The 25,623-nt window shown below is 40.2% G+C and overlaps 2 protein-coding genes, 1 long non-coding RNA gene and 1 other non-coding gene across 8 annotated transcripts in view; 2 read left to right on the top strand and 2 right to left on the bottom strand.

Moving 5' to 3' along the window:
- Positions 1-918: 918 nt before the first annotated feature.
- trnas-gcu (transfer RNA serine (anticodon GCU)) lies at positions 919-1,000 on the bottom strand. Its single transcript has one exon. It is a non-coding gene; the product is annotated as a tRNA-Ser (tRNA).
- Positions 1,001-1,213: 213 nt separating this feature from the next.
- LOC115354542 (uncharacterized) lies at positions 1,214-3,652 on the bottom strand. The gene is made up of 2 exons (XR_003927780.1): positions 3,528-3,652; positions 1,214-2,173 (listed from the first exon to the last, which is right to left on the bottom strand). It is a non-coding gene; the product is annotated as an uncharacterized LOC115354542 (long non-coding RNA).
- Positions 3,653-4,028: 376 nt separating this feature from the next.
- Positions 4,029-13,783, top strand: LOC115354370 (protein tyrosine phosphatase type IVA 2-like). 5 transcript variants are annotated; one of them, XM_030044732.1, is made up of 8 exons: positions 4,029-4,123; positions 5,175-5,313; positions 5,407-5,532; positions 8,395-9,196; positions 9,435-9,527; positions 9,678-9,808; positions 10,525-10,599; positions 10,795-13,783. In XM_030044732.1, exons 4-8 carry the CDS (start codon positions 9,101-9,103, stop codon positions 10,904-10,906), a joined length of 507 nt encoding a protein of 168 aa, XP_029900592.1. In that variant the 5' UTR covers positions 4,029-4,123; positions 5,175-5,313; positions 5,407-5,532; positions 8,395-9,100; the 3' UTR covers positions 10,907-13,783. The 5 variants fall into 5 exon arrangements, with proteins under 5 accessions (XP_029900592.1, XP_029900596.1, XP_029900593.1 ...); XM_030044736.1 differs by having other exon boundaries at positions 5,389-5,532; XM_030044733.1 differs by having other exon boundaries at positions 4,050-4,123; positions 5,172-5,313.
- A 1,902-nt stretch (positions 13,784-15,685) lies between these two features.
- ppp1r13ba (protein phosphatase 1, regulatory subunit 13Ba) overlaps positions 15,686-25,623 on the top strand; it is a 57,874-nt gene continuing 47,936 nt past the window's right edge. Inside the window, exon 1 of the mRNA XM_030044800.1 lies at positions 15,686-16,078. Coding sequence (XP_029900660.1) covers positions 16,070-16,078 — 9 coding nt within the window. The 5' untranslated portion in view covers positions 15,686-16,069. The remainder of the gene's footprint in view (positions 16,079-25,623) is intronic.

Genomic DNA, 25,623 nt, shown 5'->3' with positions numbered 1-25,623 from the left:
AGCAAAAACGTGATCCGTCTTTCACATCTCTCTTTGAGGCTGTTGTTTCAGGGGATGTAGTTGAAAACATGTCCACGGCTTACTACTAAAAACAAACTCACAGGAGAATGTGCGCACCTGTGCGGAAACTCTGATCCATGCGTACGGACATTTTGGAGACAGTGGAAACTGCACAAATAAATAAATCATTTGTATTCACCTATCAAACTTCCATTTTCAAATGATATGCCAGGGTGGGGCATCACTGACTGACGCGATCATTTGCTGAGGTGTGAAGTAGTTTTGTTGCATGCAGTGACACTCGTGCGTAATTACGCATGACGTTGGTACAGCAGGCCAACTTGATGCGTAACGCACAGTAGAGGAGAGACCTGCAGGCCGAGGAGCTAGAGTCACATGTTTTTTTTATTATTATTATTATTTTTATTGCAATAGTTATATGTTACATTATTTGAAGAAGAAGAAGAAGAAGAAGAAGAAGAAGAAGAAGAAGAAGAAGAAGAAGAAGGCCTACTTTATTTATTAATTTGTTCATCTGACATAATGAATTTCGTTACAGTAAGTCATTCTCCAAACCACCGTAATGCATTCCACTATACCCAGCTTCTTTGTGCTTAGCGCGCCTGGCTGCTGCACTCTGGTTTCATTTGTCAAAGGCAGCAGCGGTGAAGTGCTTGTGTTTTGTAGGCTGCTTTTTTAATAAATAAATAAATTAATTAATTAAAAATAAATAAAATAAAATAAAAATAATAATAATAAAAAGCACTAACCATATCTAACCAGCATCTGTACCAATCAAATCCACCTATTGTCACAATATATCCATATATCCATTGCTTGGGTTTACACCCTGTAACCTTCTTCATAACTCAAGAAGACTCACGGGACTGGCCGCCAACATTTAAATAATAACGTTGTCGACGAGGATGGGATTCGAACCCACGCGTGCAGAGCACAATGGATTAGCAGTCCATCGCCTTAACCACTCGGCCACCTCGTCTGACTGTCAACTTTGCCTGCAGCGCCCCCCTCTGTCAAAAGACATCTGCACCCGTCAACCACTGAATCACATTCATGTAAATCATACACATGTATGATTTAGATAGAAGTCATGTTCAGGTCACGTTAAAATACAGTGCTCAAGAAAGTTAGAGTGCTGGTCTATGCACAAATAAACATGCAAGTAACATGGAGTGAATACTGGGAGCATTTAGAATCGCTGGCAGTTTTAATTTTCAGAAATTTATATTAGTGTTCAGTGTAGTGTTAATAAACAGTTGAACAGATCATTGAAAAAAATGAATCCTCACTGCAAACGTCTATTTTGACAGCAATACACTGTAAAGCTACAAAGTATGATGGATCTTTTTCTTTTTTTTGTAAAATAAGACCACTGAACAAGAGGTCTTGTAAGGGCAATATAATGTAAAAACAATGAAAATATAAGTTACATGCAGATGTAGAGCAGATCATCTGACAATCAGTATGTTGCTGGTTCAATTGTTTGGCTCCAAGCAAAAAGTGCTTACATAATGTGCACTGTAAAAAGATTAGAATATATGCATTAAATTCCAGCGATATAAAAGCAAACAGGGAGCTTGAGGAGAGCCATGATACCAGATCGCTTCAGGATCTCCTCGTCACCCATAGAGTCTGTGGGAAGGGCTACTCCATTCATATTCCCATTTATAGGCTGCAGTGCATAACATGATTTAGCCTGGCTTTACCAAGCACCACATAAGATATGTCCATTTCACAGAAAATATTTAACATGCACTGAGTTTCTGCCTCACCACAAAAGTGTTGTCATCTTCTCCAGCACACAAGTTCATGGATTCAATATAAAAGTCATTAAAAGAACACTAGGATCCAAGTAGTTGGTTTGCCATATGTCCTGCAATCTGCTGCAAAAACTCAGTAACAATGTCATATTAAAATTAAGGTGTATAGATGATGAAAAAACCTTTCAATAACCTGACAAGTATTAATCGGGTTAATAACAGAATATTGCAGTCCGTGTAAACATAGTCAGTGTGTCTTCAGGAGAATGCACAGATGAACAACAGTCGAGGTGTGACTCTTGCTCTTGCTGTGCTCTGGTCACACATAACAGCTGATGTGCTGTTGGCGTATCAGCCTCCAAAAGGACATCAGGTGAGCATGAGCTGCTAACCTGCAACAGAAAAGGAAAATGCTTTCATAATCATGTTTGTCTCCACCAAGTGATTTCACTGATGAGTTCCTCCTCTCTGCTTGAAGGTGAGGCAATCAGTGAAATCACCTGGTTGCAGTTTTTGATTGGGATGAAAACCTGCAGCCTCTTGGCCCTGCATGGCACATGATTGCCTCCACCCTGGTATATCATCATCAGAAGCAGCAAATCTTTCCATGCCATATCTGTTGCTGACTATCAGTGCCTCTAGCTGCCTCTTCAGCATGTCTTTCTGTGCACTGCGGTCTGCAATGCGCTTCAGTGCCAGGTCAAGTGTAGCGCGGTTAGCTGCTGAACCAGTAGTCATGGTGTTGGTGTGCTACATGCACAGGGGCATCATTACGATGCTGTGTGTTTGATTGTGGTGACTCGGTCCTCTGCGAGACCCCAGGCCCCGGGCCGGGAGGACTGTAGATACTCCACTGGGAAAGCACCGGGACAGCCCCGCGTTTCTGCAGCGACGTTTTGACTGAGCCTGGATGTGCAGGCTCAAGCAGCTCCGTGCTGGGAAAATGTCGGCTGCACACTCTTATGTAGTTTGTGATATTACAGTTATCTCTGTGGATGTTTATTCACCACTTCTGCTGTGTTGGTTTGTCCCTAGGGAACGTGTGGAAACACAGAATTGAACTTAACTAGGCTGTGCATTGCGGGTCGCAGCAACGCTCCAATATACTTTTGTCAGTAGGGGAGAGTGGGGTAAGTAGTGCCAATTTTTACTTAAAGTGCCTTTAAAGCGAGGGGATTACAGTAATGCCTCCAACTAAAATATGCACATATAGTTTAGGATGTTGTGCATCCCTGGGGACAATCACTTTGGATCTTATATTAACTGTTTGAGAAATATAGCTTTTGAAAAAAAAAAAGTGGTTTTGTGGCACAACTTGCCCCTGGTGTGGGGTAAATTGTGCCATTAGAGAGAATACACTGGGGTAAATTGTGCCATTGATAATTAGTAAAACAGATCATTTTAATCTCACAAATGATAATGCTATATAAAAGCAAAAAAATCAATACAAAATAATTTGTTTAACATTTATTATTTTAACAAGATCACAGGCCACTTTTCTATAACAAGGCCTAGCCCACCATTTTGAAAAAAAAAATAAAAAAAAAAAATGCATCCCCCAGCTGTTTTGAGCTAACATCATGCTAACTGTATAGACTCATGGTGTAGCTTACTAAAGTACTAAAACCTGTGTGAACTGTTTTCAAAGTTTTTATAATTGTTCAAACACAGCAATCAAAAAACCTTGATAATAGAAATTTTACTTTGGAGGGCAAAAAGATGTTTATTGAACTGAAATGTGCTTACCTCTCAAGCCATGTGTCTCCCTTCTTTGCAGGATGAGTGAAATGGATGCCTTTTCAAAAATATGTGGTCACATGACCAACTTCCTCTATGATTTTCTAGATAACATGGGTGGCACTGCTTGCCCCTTGGCACGAATTACCCCACTCTCCCCTACACAAATTTTCACTACTTTTGTGCTTTCTAGGCTCATAATGCGGATATTTATAAAGGAAATAACTTATATCAGTAAATTAAACTTCTAAATAACTAATAATACGTCACAGTAACCACCAGCACAAGGCTTAGAGAACAACTTCACAGATTGCTTGTTGACCAGCTGACAGCATGCGTCGGCGGAAGTTGAGTAGCAGACCGAGAATTCACGAGAAATGCGTATAACGCCGCCATGCCTTGTCTTCAAAATAAAGCGTCGTTATTTTCCGAAACACCGCTGGTTCCAGGTTGCAAATGGCAATAAGACCTTTATTGTGAAAATTGCAACAGGATGCCGAGTCGCTTATTCTCGCCAGTTTGACACTTTTTCATCTGTTCAACATGTCACCTCTGCTGACTCTTCTGTCTTGTTAGAGGCGTCTGGATTTTCGCGAAACTTCTTTGTAAGTGGTTCTCCTACATATTAAATACCACTACATGTTGTAATCAGTGCCGCTTTGGTAAACAAGGCCGGTGTCGTCATCTGTTGCTGTAAACCGGTGCTTTTGTTATCTGGGGTAGTGTTAACATGATGTTAGTCTGGCAAGATGGTTGTTGACCTGGTTTTAAATGAGATGACCGAAGGAGCTTCTAACAACAGAGGGTGCTTGTTAACCTTGTTAGCTACAGTTTATCTCACCTACTAACGTTTGATCTGTCTATAGGTGAGTGATTTATATCCTCTACTTTGTGATACATTTCTGTCACCTAGTTATCAGTAAGCCAACATCAACGGGGTAACACTAGCTGCAGCTGGTCACCATAGCCAAAGATCAAACGTTTCTGAACATATTGGTCTTTCGGCTTAAGTTATTTGTCTAATAAGCTTAAAACGTGTCTGTTCTTGACAAGCAAATGTAGTAATTGGTGTATACAATAAGCAATAAGCACAGGCCAGGTACCAAACAAGATAAAGGTAGCTAGGTCATTTGTTCGTTAAGCTAACGTCAAGCAACTTAGCCTAGATACATCCTGTCCTGTTCTCATTTGTATGAACAGAACGTCACAGCAACCTCGTTTCAAAAATGCTAATTTTGTCGTTTTTATTAGAAAATGTATATTACTGAAAAATTTCCCGGCATTGTTTGGAACTAATGTTTAATTCGGCTAAATATAACTCTTCAAGTAGCACGTTTATATTCGACCAATATACTATTTGGCATTCGACGGTGCAACATTAATTTCGTGGAAGAATATTTTGGCATAACCAGTTCAAATGCTTACATTTTATTGACTCATGCTTGACGGGATAGTTTGTGTGCCGAACTGACTTTTTGGACGTCGACTTAGTGACGCTAGGCATTTTTGTGTGATTTTTTTAAAATAAGCAAGCCAGAAAAAATAAATGGCATATTTTTTCGGTGGGGGCTCGTGTGACGTACTTGTCACGCTACAGTGAACGGCACGTGCAGGGGCCAGGCACCAGAGCTCTAACATGTTTCTATGATTCAGCAGGTTAGCAGCAAGCTAGCGGGCCGTTGTTAGCCAGGACCCAGACAAGCAGCAGCATCATCATCAATGGTGTGTCTACATCCCAGAGCCGTCACATCTTCCCGTGTCCGCTCAATGAACTATCACTTCAGCTCACATCACAGTGAGTACACCACAACACAGTGCTGTAACCTAATGTAGTGGAACAGCCACCCATCATATGCATCTTATTGTTCAGTCTCCATCTGTCTCTCAGACCGCACATGTATGGCGTTTGCGAGGCTTGGAGGGGAGTTTTGCCAAGCCCAGCACCTGCTGCTTATTGTGGACAAGTGAACAGGACACACCAGCTAGGCCCAAACACTGCCATCCACACATACAGGTGGGTAGCAAAAGTGGCCCATGGTGTCTCTCTGTACGGAAGCCCTAAAGGGCCATACATAAATATATTTTATTTCCTCCGTTTTCCCGTGATAACGAGATAAATTTCCTCCGTTTTCTCGTGATAACGAGATAATTCCTCCGTTTTCTCGTGATAACGAGATATTTTCCCTCCGTTTTGAATGAATGAATGAAACGTGATAGGCCTGAGATTTCCATCATACGTGACATGTCATGCTGACTGACGTCTCCTTGGACACATAAAGCAGGGGTCACCAATCATGTGCCATGGAGGGCCGAGAGGCTGCAGGTTTTCATTCCAACCAAGACCTCCACCAGGTGATTTCACTGATCACCTGGAGCTAATCAGTGAAATCACCTGGTGGAGGTCTTGGTTGGAATGAAAACCTGCAGCCTCTCGGCCCTGCATGGCACGTGATTGGTGACCCCTGACATAAAGCATAAAGCTATTTCAGCCTGTGTCAGCCCTTGATTGAACAGATAAGTGATGCAGTGATCAATACTCTCCTGCTCCTCTGACATTGCTACACTGACTGATGTTTCCTGCAATAATTTAATAAGACAATCGCTTTGTTTTCTCGAGATCTCGATTTAATTATCTCGTTATCACGAGAAAACGGAGGAAAATTATCTCGTTATCACGAGAAAACGGAGGAAATTTATCTCGTTATCACGGGAAAACGGAGGAAAATTATCTCGTTATCACGAGAAAACGGAGGAAATAAAAATATTTATGTATGGCCCTTTAGGGCTTCCGTATCTCTGCATGGATAGTATCACACTTTTTTTTTCTATCATGTTTCAGTCTTTGGCAGCAGAGACTAGAAATGCACTGGAAACTAGGGCTGGGAGGACATGCTTATCTCCTGATCTGATACTGTCACGATTCATGAGTGCTAATTTAACACACACACACACACACACACACACACACACTACAATATTGCAGTTCAATATTATGGTTTATTGTAGTTTTGTTTTTTGAATTATCCTCTAGTTTGTGGATGTAAAGTTTCATGAGGCTGTGGTTATCTTAAACGTCACAAAAGGTCATTTTATCTGGTGATGTCAAGTCTCAAAAAATGTTCTCATTACAATGAAATGTCTGCTGTGGGAGCTAACATCACCACACATGAATCAAATGTGGCTCATTGAATCCACAAGAGTCTCAGCTTTCCAGTCAAAGCCAGTTGATGCAACTCCAAGACTGTTTAGGCCCCAGTCTGCACAAACACACCATTTTACAACAGGACAAAAGACAAAACACATTTGGACTGTATGGTTTGTGGCCCAAACTTTATGGGATTAGCATAAGGTGGGCATGTCTGCAAAGGGGAAAGCTGTGGCTGCCCAGAGAACCCATTTTCATTCAGACATCTGGAGGTCAGAGGTCAAGGGACCCCTTCAGAATGTCAGTTGTTCCCTCTCCAAATTTTAGCTAAATTTTGGAATGATATTTTGGCCCCTTGCCAACAACATAGCATGACATGCTTGGAACTAAGAAATTCCTTATATCGTCTAGTTTTCACATGACACCAATATCTTTAAAATGTCTCAGTAATTTAAAAATGATTACTGCAAACTGTTATTCAGGTAGGGTAAGAGTACTACGCCCCAGGTAATAGTTATTTGTGTTGCTTAGTCTTAACCCTCCTGTTATCTTTGAGGTCACTTTGACCCCATTCAATGTTAAGACCTCTAAGTACATAATGAACATCTTTTTTTTTTTTTTTTTTTTGCTTTATATTTCATGGGTTTTCCTAATTTAATGGGGAAAAACATGATTCCCATAAAAACTTTGATGTGTAAGGAGGGTGAGTGGGGGAGGTTATGCTTTATTTAAAGGAATATTGAGGTCATTGGCAAGACACAAAGTACCTAACACATCAACTTGGGTAACAGTATTTATTATAAACTTTTTCTAGAGGTTTGAAATACTGGGATCAAAATAAAACTCTATTGTAACCTAAATGAATAAATAAAATTGAAGCTAACAGGAGGGTTAATTAAGCCATTGGGAAAAGGTGCATCATTTGTCTTGGTTTATTCATTTAATTGAATTATGCACTATCCATCAAATGATAACATAAATATTAATGAGTTAGAACACGAGAAAAAAGGAGACAGTTTACTCACAATAGGTTTATAGATGAAACAGCTTATTCAGAATTGGTAAAGAGAGGTTTTATTAGGGCTGAACCATCAAGTAAAATATTATTGAAATCACAGTATAGACAATTGTAATATCTAAATTGCAGGAGCTGCATTTTTTTGATTAAAGGTGATATGTGACAAAATGTTGTAAGTAAAGTATTATGCAGCTACAGAAAAATGGTCCTGTCTACAAATTGTGTTTTCCAGATGTATGGAAATATGTTTGTTTGCTAAAGACCTGTAGCAAAAATCACACCATCATTTTTTAAACGGCTTTTCCAGTGAAAATGAGCATTGTAATGCAAAAAATATTAGTCCTACTAAAATAAAAAATAAATTCTGGAAAAATCATCGCAGTATGATTTTTTTTTTTTTCTATTTCATTCAGACCTAGTTTTTAGCTTTTAGCTTTTAATATGCCCTATCAAAAATGAGGGTGTATGCACTGAATACTCATTATTAATAAGTGTGAACAATTTACATAGCAAAGCAAGTGTTTTTTTATCTGTCTCCCAAATCTGCAAGATACAGTTTTTAGAAATAAACTCTATTCACTTAGTATTTGTTCAGATTAGTTTAACATTGTTGAAGGTTACCAACAACTGCAGAAAAGTGGTGTTTTGAATTGTAAGAAAAAAATAATTTTTGGAAATACATATTGTTGTGTGTGTGTCTCCTCTCCACGCAGGCCCTAACTGCCACTCTGTCCGACCCCTATGAAGACGAGCCATCCTTCAGTGTACCGACTATCCTGGGGAGCAGTGGAGGCTTTGGTTTTCCCCCGGGAGTCTCTCTCTCATCACCTTTCTTCCCCTCTTCTGCTCTGCCTTTCATTGTTTGCCCTGACCACTTCAAGTCTTCTCTGAATGGGCTAACAGATTGGAAACAAGGAAAGAAAGAAATACACACACCGTCTCCATCTTTTTTTGCTTCCTCAACATTGGGTGTCCTCTCCTCTGTCTTCTCAATCCTAACCTGGTCTCAGACTGTTAATTTTTTTTTCATTTATTTTGATTTGATTTTGATTTTTTTCTTCCTTTTTTGTTATTGCCAAATAGTTTGAAATTAAACCTTTTTTAAATTTTTGTCCCATGATAACCTTTTTTTGTTCAAAAAACTTGGAAAGAATTCAGAAGACTGTTTGAAAGAATTTATTTGAAAAAAAAAAAAATCCCCTTAAACAAGACTTACTAAATTTTTAAAAAATTGAAGTTATTCCTCTGGTCAGAACAGTTTCTTTGAATAATCAGAGGACTTTCAATTTGACGACTTTGAAGTCCCAGTGCTTTATCACTTAACCATTCATTTTTTATCCTTGAGAACTTTTTTTGACTTCTTAGAAGCCCAGTGTCTTTCTGCTCTTTTCTTCTGGCAACTGTTTTTTGAGTCTCACAATGAACCGGCCGGCTCCAGTGGAGATCTCCTACGACTGTCTGAGATTCCTCATCACGCACAACCCCACCAACGCACAACTGGGAAGGTTTATAGAGGTAAAACAATTTCAAATCAGCCATTTATCTTCATGTTAAAACAAAAGACACATAAGATACTGCTTTACAAGAGAATCTGTAAATATAAGTACAGTCAGGTGTCATTTGGTCATTTTGCTTCGTAGACAGTGTGGCGTAAAGAGGAAGCTCAAATGTCACCAGCAGTATCACGTTAGTTGTAGAAACATATATTAAAACAAGGCATGTTGTACTAAAATGTGGGTGTGCTTCTGTGTAGGATCTGAAGGCATATGGAGTGCATACCTTGGTGAGAGTGTGTGCTGCTACATATGATAAGACACCAGTGGAGCAGGAAGGCATTCATGTCCTGGTAAGTGACAAACATACACAACAATCCCAGTAGGATAGCCAGTGAAACCCCACTATGTCCTGAACTGAAAGGGAACTGTAAAATCCAGAAATCATCACTCAAAAGACAGTTTTTGGGCTTTGATAACGTCTCTCTACAATGTTTCTCCAGGACTGGCCATTTGATGATGGCTCCGCCCCCCCTGACCAGGTTGTTGAGGATTGGCTGAACCTGCTACAGACCAAATTTAGGGAGGAGCCTGGATGCTGTGTGGCTGTACACTGTGTTGCTGGACTGGGACGGTTAGTAGGACAATAAACGCTTTACCTTATGGTCACCAAACTAAATTTTGGTTTTAGATGCATTTCAGGTGCTGTGATGCACGCATGTACTGTCAAACCTTTTGTTTAACGTCAGTGTAGCCAATGTCAAAGATTAAATGCTGTCAGACACCAAAAGTTTGCCAGTGAGTTACAACAACTACAATTTATTGCACCTGTGAGGCAACCCATGGTATTGGTCAAACACTGGGTACTCCACCAATTGCACTTGCTCTGTTTGTACACCAGATACCTGCAGTGCGCCGAGTTGTCAGAGTTGGCACTCGTTTTAAACACCAAAACCACCCAAATCACGTGCTGCTTCCCCCACATGACTTTTATAGCAGTGCCCAAAATGCAGCGCACCTTACTGACCTTTTCAATATGGAAATTTCATATTTATACAGAATATGTTGGGTTAAAATATTGTTGATGTGACTTTGCCATTCTTAGCTTTGACGTTGTACCTGGTATCATGTCATTACTAGCTGATAATTATATACTCAATTTTGGTGGTTTATTTTAAGTATCACGCCCTCAGGTGAGTTTTCTGTTCATTGGTACAGTACACTGCCAGCCTGTGGGAAACGATGGTATAGTCCACACTTTACTGTACTGTCGGAGCTAGTGTGGGGTCTTCATGCCTGTATGGATGAATAGACAGTTCTGAAAGTTCCCAATTTGTTTTCTCTCATCAGAGCTCCTGTGTTAGTGGCCCTGGCTCTGATTGAGTGTGGTATGGAGTATGAGGATGCTGTGCACTTCATAAGACTGTAAGTACAAAACTCATTCTGCTGTGCATGATTTTATCCCATCCCCTCAATTTCATGTCAGACACACTTTGATGAAAAAAAAAAAAAAAAAAAAAAAAAAAAAAAAAAAAAAAAATATATATATATATATATATATATATATATATATATATATATTCTTGCCTTGAACATCACTTTTCCCTTTTACATTAACAGGAAGCGTCGTGGAGCGTTCAACTCCAAGCAGCTGCTCTACCTGGAAAACTACAAGCCCAAGCTGTGTTTGCGCTCGAAGGACGCCAACGGACAGAGCTGCTGTGTGCAGTAGAGATCTACACCGCTAACACAGGTTCTCTCCAGCTTTTTACAGGTTCATCTTTTGACATTTAATAGAAAGTTGACATGTTTGAGTAAAATGTTACGCTTACCTCAGAGCCCATGAAACTCATTCACAACAATGTCTGTCATTTCAAAAATACATGGAAGCAGTTCAAAGTGAGGGCAGGTTTGAATGAGCTTCACAGGCAATTGATTCAGCACACAGAGGACAGTGATACCGTTTGAATTCATGTCAAAAAATGAGCCTCTAAAAGTGTAACAGCATGGAAGATATTCTTGTTTCTGCTGCTTGTTCTGCAAGCTCATACTGCCCTTTTAAACAGCAGGTAGCAGGGATACACAAACACTTAGCACATTAAAGGAAACTCCACAATGAAAAATAATTCATATTATTGTCAGTGCCACTGTGAAATAAAGCTCATTATAAGGAAAAAGCTCAACCATACTTAATCCAAAAAGTTACAATCTGGATTCAGCCTTGTTATTGCTAACCTTGCTCCTATGTTTTCCAGCATTGGGATTGAGATTGGGCATTGTAAGATAAATTGCTGTCATGGATTCTCTTTTGATAGTGGTTTTACATTTCCCCTGCATATTGTCCACATCAGTAGTGTGTGTTTGATTGATTCATTTCTGTGGTTTTGAGCTGGTATGAAATGTAATAAAATGCTGAAATTGCATAATAGATAGATGGCAGTATGTGCTTTCAGAGGCTTGCTGGTTTTCACTCATCAGCCCCCATATTGATTTATCCTGATCTGCTGATCACAATCTCTCCCCACTGACCAATATCCCACAGCCAAAATAAGTTGCTCTTTCTGCTGCTGTTATGGCACCAATGATAAAACTACACTCAAAAGTACAAAAGAAAACTATAAAATATTGTGTTTAAAGAAAAAATAATTTAAAAGTCAGTTTAATCAGTCAGTTTGGTGCAAATGTTGAGTATGCTGTATTAAACAAGACTGCAATCTACCTACCTATGTACCAAGCCAGAGCCAGGGATGGACAGAGTCAGGCTGCTGGGCTGTAAACATGAAACACTGTTCTCTAACATCACTACCGTGAGGCAGCCAATCACCTGGTACATATATTCAGTTGCTTACAGCAGAATTGAAATTTGATAGAGTTGTGGATTGTATAGTTACTTGGTTGTGATATGAGTCCACATATTGGTGGTGGTGAAAAATCCTCATTAGTTGCTCCATTCATGTAATGCTCTCCTGGACCACTAATCTCCAAGTCCAGAATACTGTATTTAGATAGACAGAATAGATAGAATATACTTTATTGTCCCCTGGGGGAAATTTGTCATGGACTCAAGTGCATAGTAGTAGCTGCCTTGCAGACAATATATATACATAAAATACAAATGGCAGCTAGAGACATACACGTACATACACACTCATGACACATCCAATAGAAGATTAAAAAGGAAAACAAACAGAACACCAAGTTATTCCACAGTTTCCAGGCCTCAGCGTGCATAGCCTCAAGAGCTATTTAAAAGTTTGATGGAGGTGGGTACAAAAGAGTATTTAAAGTTCAATATACATTTTGGGACTCTGTACCTTCTGCCGGAAGGCAAGAGCTCATATTCTGCTTGAAGGATGTGTGACTGGTCCGACAATACCCTCCGCGCCTGCCTGAGTACAGACTGCTCATGGATGGAGTGAAGGGAGAGCTTCTCAGTCCTCCCCATCACCTTCATAGCAGTCTATACCAGGCACTGCAACTTAGATTTGGACTGTGCGGAGAGATTGCCGAACCACGCCGTCATCCCATACCTAATAACACTCTCTATCACTGCCTGATAAAATAAAAACATGATGTTCTGGCTGACCCCAAACACAAACAGCCTACGTAAAAAAAATACAGCCTTTGCTGTAAACGAGAACATACAAAATCAACATGATCACTCCATCTGAAGAGGTTATCCAGGTGGATGCCCAGATAATATACCTATAAGATGTGACCTGTTTGATCTCCTCCCTGTGTATGGACAGTGGAGTATGATCCCCCACCAACCGAGGGTCCAACACCATCTCTTCAGTTTTTTTAGTGTTAATGATGAGATAGTTCGCCTCACACCATTGAACAAATTTGTTGACCTCCGTGAAGTACAGCGACGGGTCTGAGTTCTGGTGAAGCAGGCTGAGAATGGCAGGCCAGGGGAGCATGGTGCAACATATTTCACTACCATGTGGACTCGCACAACACACAGGTAACTACACAGGCCAGTACTCTACAAAACCTCAATATTGCTTTAAATGAATACACTATTTTGGTTGGTTAGCTTAGCCATGATGAGAACATAGACACCAAAGTCATCTATGCCTCCCTGCTGGCTTGTCGGGCCTGTTGCTGTAGCTGTGTCGACTACAGTGTTAAGGTGAAGCCCACAGCCACTCATCATAGTGAAGTCGTGTGTTAACTGATGTAGGACTTGTGGAGAGCTTTGTGTTTATGCTCTCATCACCTAACAGGTAAGCTGACCAACAGGACTGTCTTTAAAAAACTAAGTTGTTTTAACACCAACCACACACCAAGACTGTGGAGCCAACATGGCTACCACTGGAAACCACAGCGGCTAAAACTCTTTGTCTATCTCTGGCTCTGCAGCTACCTGTCTGTCTGGTCAGCTGCTGTGTTTGTAAGCTACTGTTGTCTTTGTGATTTATTATTTTTCTGTAGGGTTTATTTTCTATCCTGTACCTTTTTATCTATTTGTACTCCCTATTTATTTATTTATTTATTTATTTATTTATTGGTTGGTACTACTGTATTTCTTTGTGAAATGTCTGTCTGCCGGAAAAAGCTGGTTGTGTCTTCATGGAAAATAAAAGTTCACATGTTTAATATTGTATCCAGTGGATGTGGTTTGTTACTACATGGCAGAAAGTAACTGGAAGTTGGCTGAGCCTGACACGGCCTCAATGAACTGTGTGTGTGTGTGTGTGTGTGTGTGTGTGTGTGTGTGTGTGTGTGTGTGTGTGTGTGTGTGTGTGTGTGTGTGTGTGTGTGTGTGTGTGTGTGTCCAGCTGTGCTGATGCTGTGTGCAAAGCTGTGGATGTGTGGCAGACAGTGTTACATGAAGCCAATGAATGATTCTTGGATGATTGGTTTTATTGACTGACCTGAGAACACACGCACACACATGCTGGTGCAGAGGCATTTATTGACAATGACCAGCACTGTGCGCTACATCCTGATGTGGTTCAAAAACACCAGGGTGTATGACACAAATAGGCCATACATACCACTCTATAGAAAGCCACTGCTTATTAGAATGTATATGAAGTCATATTAATAAAGAGGATAAACTGACTGTAATCTGACTCTGTAAGGAAACAACTACAGAGATTAAAATAATTTGTAGTGATGCCTCTCAGAAAAAAAAAAAAAAATGTATTCAAAAATAGCAGTTTTCAGCCTGAAGTGTATTTTCCTATTCTGGACACTAGAGGGCGACAGCGTTCCGCCAGATAATCCATCAATCAAACTAAATTGCATCTTCACTCATTCACATGTGGACCAGAGATGAAAATACAGAGGACTTAGGACTGAAGACATCACAGCAATAATACTAAAAAAAAAAAAAATCCTTATGCTGATGATGAATACCTGTAGTGTGTCCACAGTACAGTTCAAAAGGAATATACCAGAGAAAAAAAAAAACAAAAAAACAAAAAAACATGTAGGGTGGAGAAATACTGTCTGTTTGGGTTGTTCTGGTCAGTTTTGAAAAATGCCAGTTCAGAATGAGCAGTCACAGATTATTGGGACCCTCTCACACACACATGCACACACACAAACATGCAGCGTCCTTGGCAGTAGAGGACAGCTCTGTGATAATCTGCTGAATTTATGACAGCTGAACATCTCTAAGCTTGCTGTAAGCTACACAACTCTCTGACTCTCTCTCTCTCGCTCTGTGTGTGTGTGTGTGTGTGTGTGTGTGTGTGTGTGTGTGTGTGTGTGTGTGTGTGTGTGTGTGATGTCCTGTGCAGTCAAAATCAACGCCATCGCCTTTTTTGTAATTACACATGGGGGGATGTGAGGAAGGAAAACAGCAATCTGGGTTAGAAATGAATTGGAGTGTGTGTGTCTGTGTGTGTGTGTGTGTGTGTGTGTGTGTGTGTGTGTGTGTAACCTTAAAAAAAAATTACACAACACACACACACACACAGAGCAGCTGTTCTCCCATTTGACAGCTCGTCGCCTAGTCCTATATTTCATAAGGGAATTACACAAATACACAGAAAACTATCAGCTATATATAGTGTCTAATAGAAATATTATAGCAACACTATAGAAGAATTAAAAAACCAAGCAGATATCATCATAGCATCACTGTAAGCTATACAATGCACAAACACAAATATAATAATATTCTAGGACTATATCACAAAGTAGTGCAAGTTCCACCCTTCATTAAAGAAATACCACAGGGAATAGAAAACACAACACTATAAACTCACTATTGTGAGCACAATAAAATTATTATAGCAATATTATTGCGCTACTCACACCAACTAACTCACTTAAAAATAATCAGTCAGCATTCTCTGAAAATAGTATTGATTTCTGACGATACTAGTGATTCTTTGCTCACTTTTTCTGAACGTGGTTTATGTTTATTATATGTTGATTTGCCATTTACAATCTCTTCAGGAGGAGGAGGAGGAGGAGGAGGAAGAGGAGGAGGAGGAGACCGGGGCTGAGGGGAGGGATGATCCGGTGACCCAGATCACCCAGCCGGAGAGGAGCCAGACCCAACCAGGGGTCCGTCTGCTGATGATGTCAGGAAGAAATGATCATGATAAGGATAACAGCAAGGGTGTTTAAGAAGTGTTTGTACTTTCTCTGTGAGACTAGTAAACAAGAGATACTGTGAAACAGAGAGAAAGAGAGAGAGAGGGGGGAGGAAGGAAGGAAGAGGGAGGGATTGACAGAGAGGAAAGAGAGAGAGGAGAGGAGAGGAGCAGGACTTGTAGAGTTTCTGGACATCTGGGAGGACCCGGAGAAGCACAGCAACAGTTTGGATACACGGTGATTTGACTCTGAGTGTTCACACAGGAGCCACAGGAGTGAGAAGAGCAGAAGTCACCGGATCTAACGGGACACAGGATCTCTGGACGGAGCAGCAGGCATGTTGCCGGTAAGTTTTCACTGATGACATGGATCACAGCTGAACACCACACGCATTATAATAGTAACAGCTGGATACAACTTTAACATGTGAAGGATTTCCCCACAAGAGAGAGACTGAGGGTGTGTATGCAACTTGGAGTGAAGCCGTGAAAGCCAACTCCTCAGCCCGGATGCGAGCCGTTGACTTTTGAACGGAGGTCCATTCAGACATCTGGTTTAAAAGTGACTGGCTTAACGGCAACGCCATGCCTCGGTGGAGAAAAGTAAGACTCAAGACTCTTAAAGAAATCAACAGGAGCGAAGTTTCAATTCGGCATACATGAGATACACCAAGCAGTTTTTTATTAGAGTAAGATATCAACTTTTACAGCTGCTGGTCCATTTTTCTCTCACTGCTTCTTCCATCAAAATACACCGTGGAGCGGTAGCAAGCCGTATGAGGCAAGTCTAAAAGTTGTCAAAAAAGTGCTAGTTGGTGGATTATCTGTATGGTGAATGTAACAGAGAAAGGTAATGATTCGTTTGCGGTGAGAATTCATGTTCTGCCATGTGTGAGGCTTCACCGAGAGCCAAAACCACTTGAAACGAACACATTTTGAGAGGAGTTTTGCTCGAGTTTTGAGTTGTAACGGAACGGCTCGAGGCTGTGAAAATCACTACCTAGTCGAGCCGCGGCATTTGTTGGTACACAGCCAGGACACTACGCCCCCCACCCCCCTCCACACACACACACACACACACACACACACACCCCTTCAGATTACTCTATCTGCATGTCACTGTTTGATGTATGACATATCAGTATATTAAATTCACAAGAATAATATAAAGTAATAAAAGACAGCACAGAAGGGGTGCCTGAATGTGAACAGTTCATGTTTTCAACTCTTGCGTTTGAATACAGGTGGCATGACATGAAGTCTCCCAGTTAATTATATATATATATTATTCTCTCTTTAATATGAAGTTAAGTGAAGTAATAAGAAACAGAATTAACTTTTTTTTCTTTTTCTTTTTCTTTTTTCTTTTTAAATTGGGGGTGGGTGTGGGGGAGGGAGGGTTGTGTCCCCTGTCCCCCAAATATTGAAGCAAAGCCTACACCCCTGGATAAAACAAAGTGTCTGGGATATGAAGGTTGTAGGCCATGTTGACTACTACTACTTGACTTCTTCTATGGGAATAGTTGTGACATAGTTATTAGCCACTTCTAAACATTGATGGATGGATGTAATTAACCCCTCCTTCATTTTTAATTAATTATTTTTTGCAGACCCGTGGCCTCTTGCATAGGCCTGTGTAGCTGTGAATACTTGGTTTAAAGTGTGCAGTTTGTGTCAGAGACAGCATTATATTGATGCATACCGCTTCAGAACTGTCAAATTGTTGCAGTGCATTCAGCTGTGAGGCTTGTATTTGAAAGCTGTTGTTTTGTGGCTAGGTTGACACACACACACACACACACACACACACACACACACACACACACACACACACACACATATGCAGACACGCCATTTGAACTGACTGTTTCTGGATGCCTTGAGGCTGCAGATATCCATTATTTCAAAAAAGAAAGAGAACACAACCATGAAAATGTGATAATATGTATTTGTATGGATCATCATCGCATGACCTCGTGATCTCAGAGTTATGTCGGGACTCTTGTTTTCTTTCCTTCTTTCTTTCCCTCTACCTCTGAGGTGATGATGTGCAGTTTACATGGCAGGCAGAAAGGCAGGCAGTGTGTGTGTGTGTGTGTGTGTGTGTGTGTGTGTGTGAGAGAGAGAGAGAGAGAGAGAGAGAGAGAGAGAGAGAAAACTGTTTTTGTTTCTGTAGTTGTAACTGTTCTATTCTTACTTGGCCATTGATTAGAGAGAAGAGTTCACAGAGGATATAAACTCTCTCTGTCGCCTTCTCGCTCTCACACACACACACACACACACACACACACACACACACACACACACACACACACACACACTCTGAATAGACCATGGTCCTTTGTGACTGGGCTGGGTTCTGTCAGCTCTGGACAATACACTGAAGATATAGAGATGTGTTTACTGCAGAGTGAGAGAGAGTGAGACAGGGTGAGAGAGCGACAGAGTGAGAGAGTGAGACAGGGTGTGTGTGTGTGTGTGTGTGTGAGAGAGAGAGAGAGAGAGAGGGAGAGAGAAAGAGAGAGCTGCCACCTTGAACTCTGACCCCACCCTGATGAGCGTTCCTTGATCAGGCCTGTTGCAACCTTTTTCATGTCGTTAGGGTTAGTTAGGGTTGCTCCAGCTAACACTATAGCTTTATCACAGTGTTGAGAGATAGCAGGCTCCATTCTGTAGCATACATGAATGACTTGAATAGCTAGTAAACACAAGTGTTACTGATGATATTAATAAGGTTCTGTTATATTTAGGTGTGAAGGAGCCAGGATTCTGCTAAACTGGCTCTCTGCAAGGCTCTGGTAGTGCTAGCACTCTTTAGCATTCACCATGGTGAGCAATAGCGGCTTTGCGCTAACAGTTTAGCATTCCCTATGTTTAGTGATAGCGGCTTTGTGCTACCAGTTTAGCATTCCCTATGTTTAGTGATAGCGGCTTTGTGCTACCAGTTTAGCATTCACCAAGTTGGGCCATAGAGGCTTTGCACTAACTTTTTAGCATTTGCCATGTTGAGCAACAGTGGCTTTATGCTAACTCTTTAGCATTCACCATGTTGAGCGATAGAGGCTTTATGCTAACTCTTTAGCACTCACCATGTTGAGCGATATAGACTTTACACTAACACTTTAGTATTCACCATGTTGAATGATAGAGGCTTTACACTAATTCTTTAGCATTCACCATATTAACTCAGAGTAAGCTATATGCTTTCATTTTTTATGCAAATTTTTCAAAAAAGACAAAAAATGCTAATTAAGTGGTTTGCTATGAGCAGGGCTGAGCAAATCGGAGAGATAGAAAGGCTCTTTGAATAGTTAAGCCTGTTCTGAGTTGTTATGCCAAGTTGTCATACCACTGTAGGTCATATTTCATGCTGTATGAAAACATTAGCAAAAATACACTTGATAATATTGTAATGTATCGCCTCATTGGAAACTCTCATATGTAGGTGTGACATTACTGGAGGTTGTGGTAGACAGTTCAAAAAGTCCATAAACACTTGTATACTATATTTATATTATATATGACTGATATACAGACATAACACTATACAAAAACATTGCATGTACTGTAGAGGTTTAAAGTGCTCTCTGTCCCAGTGACTCGGGATGGCATATTTTATTGGACACATGGAGTTGCTATGGTGACGGTATTGACTGATTAGTGTGTGTGTGTGTGTGTGTGTGTGTGTGTGTGTGTGCGCGTCTCTGTGTGTGTATTTGGGTGCTGGGGGGTTGGGGTGGCTGGGACGCAAATCACCTTCAGCTGTCACTCGGTCCCACTGCACTTTGCCACACACACACACACACACATCTCCACATTTTGTTGATCTGTAGGAAGTGAAGTTTTTTCGACTGTAAGTCACTTTGGATGAGTTGTCTGTTTAAAACCTAAGATATAAATGTATTGTAATGTAATATGGACTAATAAATATCCTTAGTCTGCCTTTAATGAGTGCCACTACACATTTACCTCCCTATATTTGAACAGGAAATGCTCAACAGTTTAATAGCAGGTGATATCTGCGGCTTCCTGGTTGGAGGGATCAAATAACAGCAGTGCTATTTTCTCCCAAGTGTGTGTAGTTTCCTAATTTTGGTCGATGTAACTGGGCAAATGAAGACGTCTCCATGTGTGGCATTCAGACTGCAGTGCTTTGCTCCCAAACTCAACACATCATCGTCATCGTCCTCTGCCCTCCCCAGACTCCCCGAACACAACGGTAAAACGGGCGTCACTGTTTCCATCTAGCTGTCAGGAACATTTTTTACATGAACAGTTGAAATGCCACAAAAAATAACCAGCGCTGAGCCAGCGTTTTCATCAGCTGGGTCAAGTGAAAAAACAGGCCTCCAGAGCATCAGAAAAACATATTTCATATGTATTTTATACTGTCTAAGACATTTATTAACAATTTATGGGGGACAAATCAGCTTCCATTTATAACATCATCAACAAGTTTCAAGTGAGTGAAAGCAATCAAATTTCTGCTTCTAATTAAAGACATTATGATATGCAAAGATAATTTTAATGAAAACTAAGCAGCTGACCAAAACAGTACAAAAATGCATGAAGGCCTGGCAGCTTCTATCAGTCTAGACCCTAGATATCACAAAAGCTCTTTCATAGTCTCACACACACACACACACACACACACACACACGCACACACACTGCTGTCAGTCGTGTCTCCCTATAGAAACAAATGGTAATGTTGTAGATGTTCAAAAAATCATCACAATCAAATGGAAAATCAATCACTTTTTCTGTTAATCCCTTCAAATCTCGCTGTTGTGACATTTCTCTCTGCCTCTCCATGAGTGTGTGTGTGTATTAGTGTGTGTTTGTGAGTCTGAGTATCTCATGTTGCTGTATTGTCTCCACTGGATAGATGTACTGTCCCTTTGAAGAACTTGGAAGAACATCTTGTTTATAAAAACCTATTCAGTTCCAGTGGACTCTCTCACCTACACACACTCACACACACACACACACACACACACACACACACACACACTGTTCTTATGGTCAAAAGGCATTTTAATTGTGTCTGAGTGCCTTGATAATAAGTATGGCCATCACACAAGGCGTCATTTACAGTAAATTACAGTCATCTGGACTCGCCTGGCCACAATGATTAGCTTATGAACTCAGCAGGCAAGACGATAATCCTCAGGCTGATAATTAGCTCATTAAACCAGGACCAAAAGGAGTAGACTAATAGGTACTCTTACTCCCATTTGAGTGATATGTAACTGAAGCAAAAGAGTGTCTGCTTAGGTAGAGTAACACTTCACACTGTGTTAAAATTCCTTATGATGTGTTGAAAATACCACGTACATGTTTATGAGAAAATGTGCTACTATGCCTTTTCATGTATAAAATGTGTTAATATCCCTGATGATGCTTAAAAATACCTTACAATGCTTATGAAGCCTTGAAAATGTCTCTTAAAAATGCTTGATAATGCTGAAAAATGCCTTATGATACCTTGAAAATGCAGAAAAATGTATTTTACCACTGGTGCCCAGGTCACAAAGGTGCCTTCAAATGCCTTATGATGAAAACACAATACAATGTCTATTATAAGTCCTTATCACAGCCTCAGAAAAGGCCTTTTGAAGCCCCATGATGCTTTTAAAATACCCTAAAATACTTGCCCTGTGATGCCTTTAAACTACCTTGAAATGTCTTATGATGCCCCTTGATGCAACCAAATCCATTAGGAAAAAATAACTTGAAAATGCAATCAATATCTCTTGTTACATACTTTAAAATGCCTTTTGAAGCCCCATGACGTCTTTAAAATATCTTAAAATGCATAATGATATCTTATAATGTATACAAATTTCTTAAAATGCCTTATTATGTCATGAAAAGACAAAAAAAAAAAAACCTTGTTATAGCTTAAAAATGCCTTTTGAAGCTCTGCGATGCCTTTAAAATACCCTAAATGCCTTATAACACCTACTGATATATAAAGATGCCGTGAAATGCTGATTGATGTATAAAAGTGCCTTCAAATGTGTTAGGATCCTTAAATATGAAATGAAAACGTGAGAAATATGTATGTAAAGTTGTATACTTTTAAAAAAAAAAGCCCTATGAAGCCCCATGATGCCTTTAGAATCCCTCAAATGCCATGCGGTGCTGTCTGATGCATAAAACTGCCTTAAGATGCCTTTACGATCCTCAAAAAGGCCTTAAAAGGCTTTCTGATGCCACATGGTAATACATTCAAATGAAAATGCCTTAACATGTCTTATGGTGCCTAAAAATGCCTCAACATGTCTGATGATCCTTAGAAGTATCTGAAGTTGACTTATGATTATTCATCCCACCTCGAGCAAAAGTTTATGATATTTCAGTATGATGTCTACTGGCTGCAGCTGACAAAGGATTGTGGGAGATGGAGTATCACTCAAATTGAGTTTCTTAGACTATGAAACACTTCCTTCTCCCTTCTCTTTATGTGCTGCCTTCTTAACCAAGGCCTTCAGGACAGTGAGCTTGTTAGTGTCAGTATAACCAGTGCATAATCACACCATAGCAAAATACTGTAATATAATGTGGTATTCATGATTTTCTGTAGATAAAATCTTGTTTACCCTCTCTTCTCTCTGTGAACTGCCTACTGATTTCCTGTCAGTTCTAATAGCTGTAATCAAGGGCTTTGTGTGTGTGTCTCTCTCTCTCTCTCTCTCTCTCTCTCTCTCTCTCTCTCTCTCTCTCTGTGTGTGTGTGTGTGTGTGTGTGTGTTTGGGCACATGCACCGAACATGTGACCTTGTGTGTGTTTGCGTGTGTGTGTGTGTGTGTGTGTGTGTGTGTGTGTGTGTGTGTGTGTGTGTGTGTGTGTGTGTGTGTGTGTGAAAGAGAGAGATAGATAGCTTGTCTGCCAATGTACCCTCTGTGTCCTGTGTGAGTGTGTGTGTGTGTGACACTCCAATCATGCTGCAGTATATCAGCGGAGCCTCTCTAATCTCTCCCCTCCAGCATTACCGCTGCTGCTTCTGGACAGCTTCACTCCACACCAGGGTTCAACATTTTTTTTTTTTTTTTTTTTTTTGGACATTTTCCATTTGAAGCTTGCAATAGTTGATATTTTGTACCAATATGCAGCATCTTTAAATTTTGCCATGTTTATTGAGCTAAAAAAAAAAAAAAAAAAGTCCCCAAAATAGAAATACTCAGGGTTTTGGTCATCATTCCCTGAGTTTAAACTCAAGTTCTGTATATGTATATGGTAGTTTTGTCTGTAAAAGGTGAATTTTGCAAAACCATAAGTTGTCCATTCTTGGAAACCATCCAACTATTGCTGTTTTCTCCATTCATTTTTTTGTTTATTGCCAGTTGGTGAAGCTTATGTGAAGCCCAAGTTTTTAAATGCATTGTGCTGCATTATAACAAGATTATAAGCCTGCTGGATAAACTTTTCTAACGATATCATCATCAGACAAACATAGAAACTGACATTCAGTTGAGAGGCTGTGCAGGCATCAGGCCCAGTGTCCTGGTCATCTGGGGAAGCTGTGTGGCAGCGATCATTTCCTAACAGAAAGGGCCTCTTTGACCCAGGTGACCTGGCCGGCTCCAGCCCTGCTGGACACACTGCTAAAAAAAAAGTGTGGGCATCAGGGCGTCTGGGACCCTCTCTTTCAACTGCAGCCCTCACTTGTCCTGTCCTGGGGCAGGTCCCTTCTCTGACCAGTCACACAGTAACACAATAATTTAATACATACATAATAAATACATATAAATGATTATAAAATGTTCAATCAGCTGCAAATGTTCACACCTGTGTTTGGTGTTACGCAGCATCTGTTGGTAGGAACTTCATTTTAGGATTTGTCAGAGAAAATATTAAAAATATAGAAAATGGATTAGATTAGATGTAATTACATTAGATTGGCTGTACATTACATTAGATTACTGTCGATTACATTATATTATTGTACATTAGATAAAATATACTAGATTATTGTACATTAGATTAGACTACTGTACATTGGATTATACTAGATTACTGTACATTGGTTTAGATTAGATTAGTGTACATTTGATTACATTAGATTACATTAGATTATAATAGATTGCTGTATATTGGATTACATTATATTACTGTACATTGGATTATATTAGACTATTACAGCACAGTATAATTAAACTAGATTATTGTATATTAAATTAGATTAAATGACAGTACATTAGATTAAATTCTATTGTACTAGTGTACATAGGATTAGATTAGATTAGATGAAAATTTAATTACTCCATTGGATTGTTGCAGCAGTAACTAGTAGTAGGATGCAGCAAAGACAACTAGAATATAAATTAGACTTGGTCTGTTTTAAATGTGCTAAAACCAACAACAACAACACCAGAATATATTTTAGAATATCAGAACAGGGAAAGAAAGAAAATATGTTAAATAAAGTAAAACTTTAACATTTAAATGAAATAGAATATGGAGTTTGAACAGATATGGAAAAATTATACCAATGTTCAGATTCATGCAAAATCAAACCAACAATGATATGCTATGAATTCAAAAACTGTGAATATATGCGGCGAGCCTCACATCCAGTTATGCCATCAGCTCTTTGCCTCTTGCCGTGCAGTGGAAGAAGCTGCAGCAGTGATGTAGCTGCACTGTCTCAAGTGTGTGATGGAGTTTGCATACGTGGACGTGCAACATGAGGGATCGTTTGGGACTAAATGCTCCAGGCAGCGAGTCAGAACTCCGGCTTCAGCCTCACCTCTTGATATCCAGCTCTGATCACCTTTGTAAACCAAGGCCAAACATCTGTTCGCTGTTTCTGGAGATCCGAGGAAACTTTCTAATGCCAACAGATGATACCAACACTGATATGTATGGATTATATATGGACTGAAAGTGTTGATATCAACTATTTTTATTTTGCCCCACCAAAAATCCCAGACATGTAGCAGACATTAAGAGTCTGGATCCTCTGTCTCCCTCTCCTCATATTTACTGAAAGCCGACTCCCTCAACTCCTCCCTCACACCCCACTTATACTTGTATTTTCTGGCCTGGCGCTCACACACACACTGACACTCACACACCTCACACACACACATACACACACACACTCTCTCACACGCCCACAAAGCTGTTACTTTTCTCTATCTGGCACGTCTTTTCATCTTTCTTTCTCTCTTTGTCTATCTCTCTCTCGCTCTCGCTCTCTCATACACACACACTCACACACACACACACACGCCTCTTCCTCAGCGTTTGTCCACTGGTTTTTTGGTGCTGGTTCTCCAATGAAGCGCTTCCTAGGGCTGGTTTGGGAGCGGTTGGTCTCGCTGTCTAAGAACCACAAATTGAGTAAAAGCAGGAAAAAGAAGAAGAAGCAGAGGACCGAGCAACCGGTGAGTGAGAGACTCAGAGAGAGAGAGAGAAAGAGAGAGAGAGAGAGCAAGAGAGAGAGAGAGAGAAAGAGTATCCACAGGTTCATGAAAAGTGATTTATTCTCATTTTTCTACAGTTTTTATTTGTGTTTAATTCCCTCTGCTTTGGACAAAACCTCTTTCAACAATCTGCTTTCTTATCCTGCTCACTTACTGCATCATAACTTTCACCAGGTGCCACAAGGAAAAGTGTCACTTTGCTCACTTTTTCTTCCTTCACTTGTGCTTGCCTTAAATTTAATTCCAGGTAGCATTAAAGTAGTCCGAAATCCCTGCGCCCTTCCTCCCCCAAAAATGATTAACTCACTGTACCATGAGGTTTGTGATGTTTTGACCAAAGATGTGTTTTTTTTTTTACTGACAGATGGAAAGCTATCCCATCTGTTCTGCTTAGACTCTCTCTCTTTCTCTTTCCCATTCACTCTCTATATCTCTTGCTTTAGTAGTTTAGTTTCCCTC

This window comes from Myripristis murdjan, chromosome 22 (genome assembly GCF_902150065.1).
Source record: "Myripristis murdjan chromosome 22, fMyrMur1.1, whole genome shotgun sequence".
Taxonomy (NCBI): Eukaryota; Metazoa; Chordata; class Actinopteri; order Holocentriformes; family Holocentridae; genus Myripristis; species Myripristis murdjan.
The sequence above is the reverse complement of the archived record's forward strand: the minus strand, read 5'-3'. Positions and strand labels throughout refer to the sequence as shown.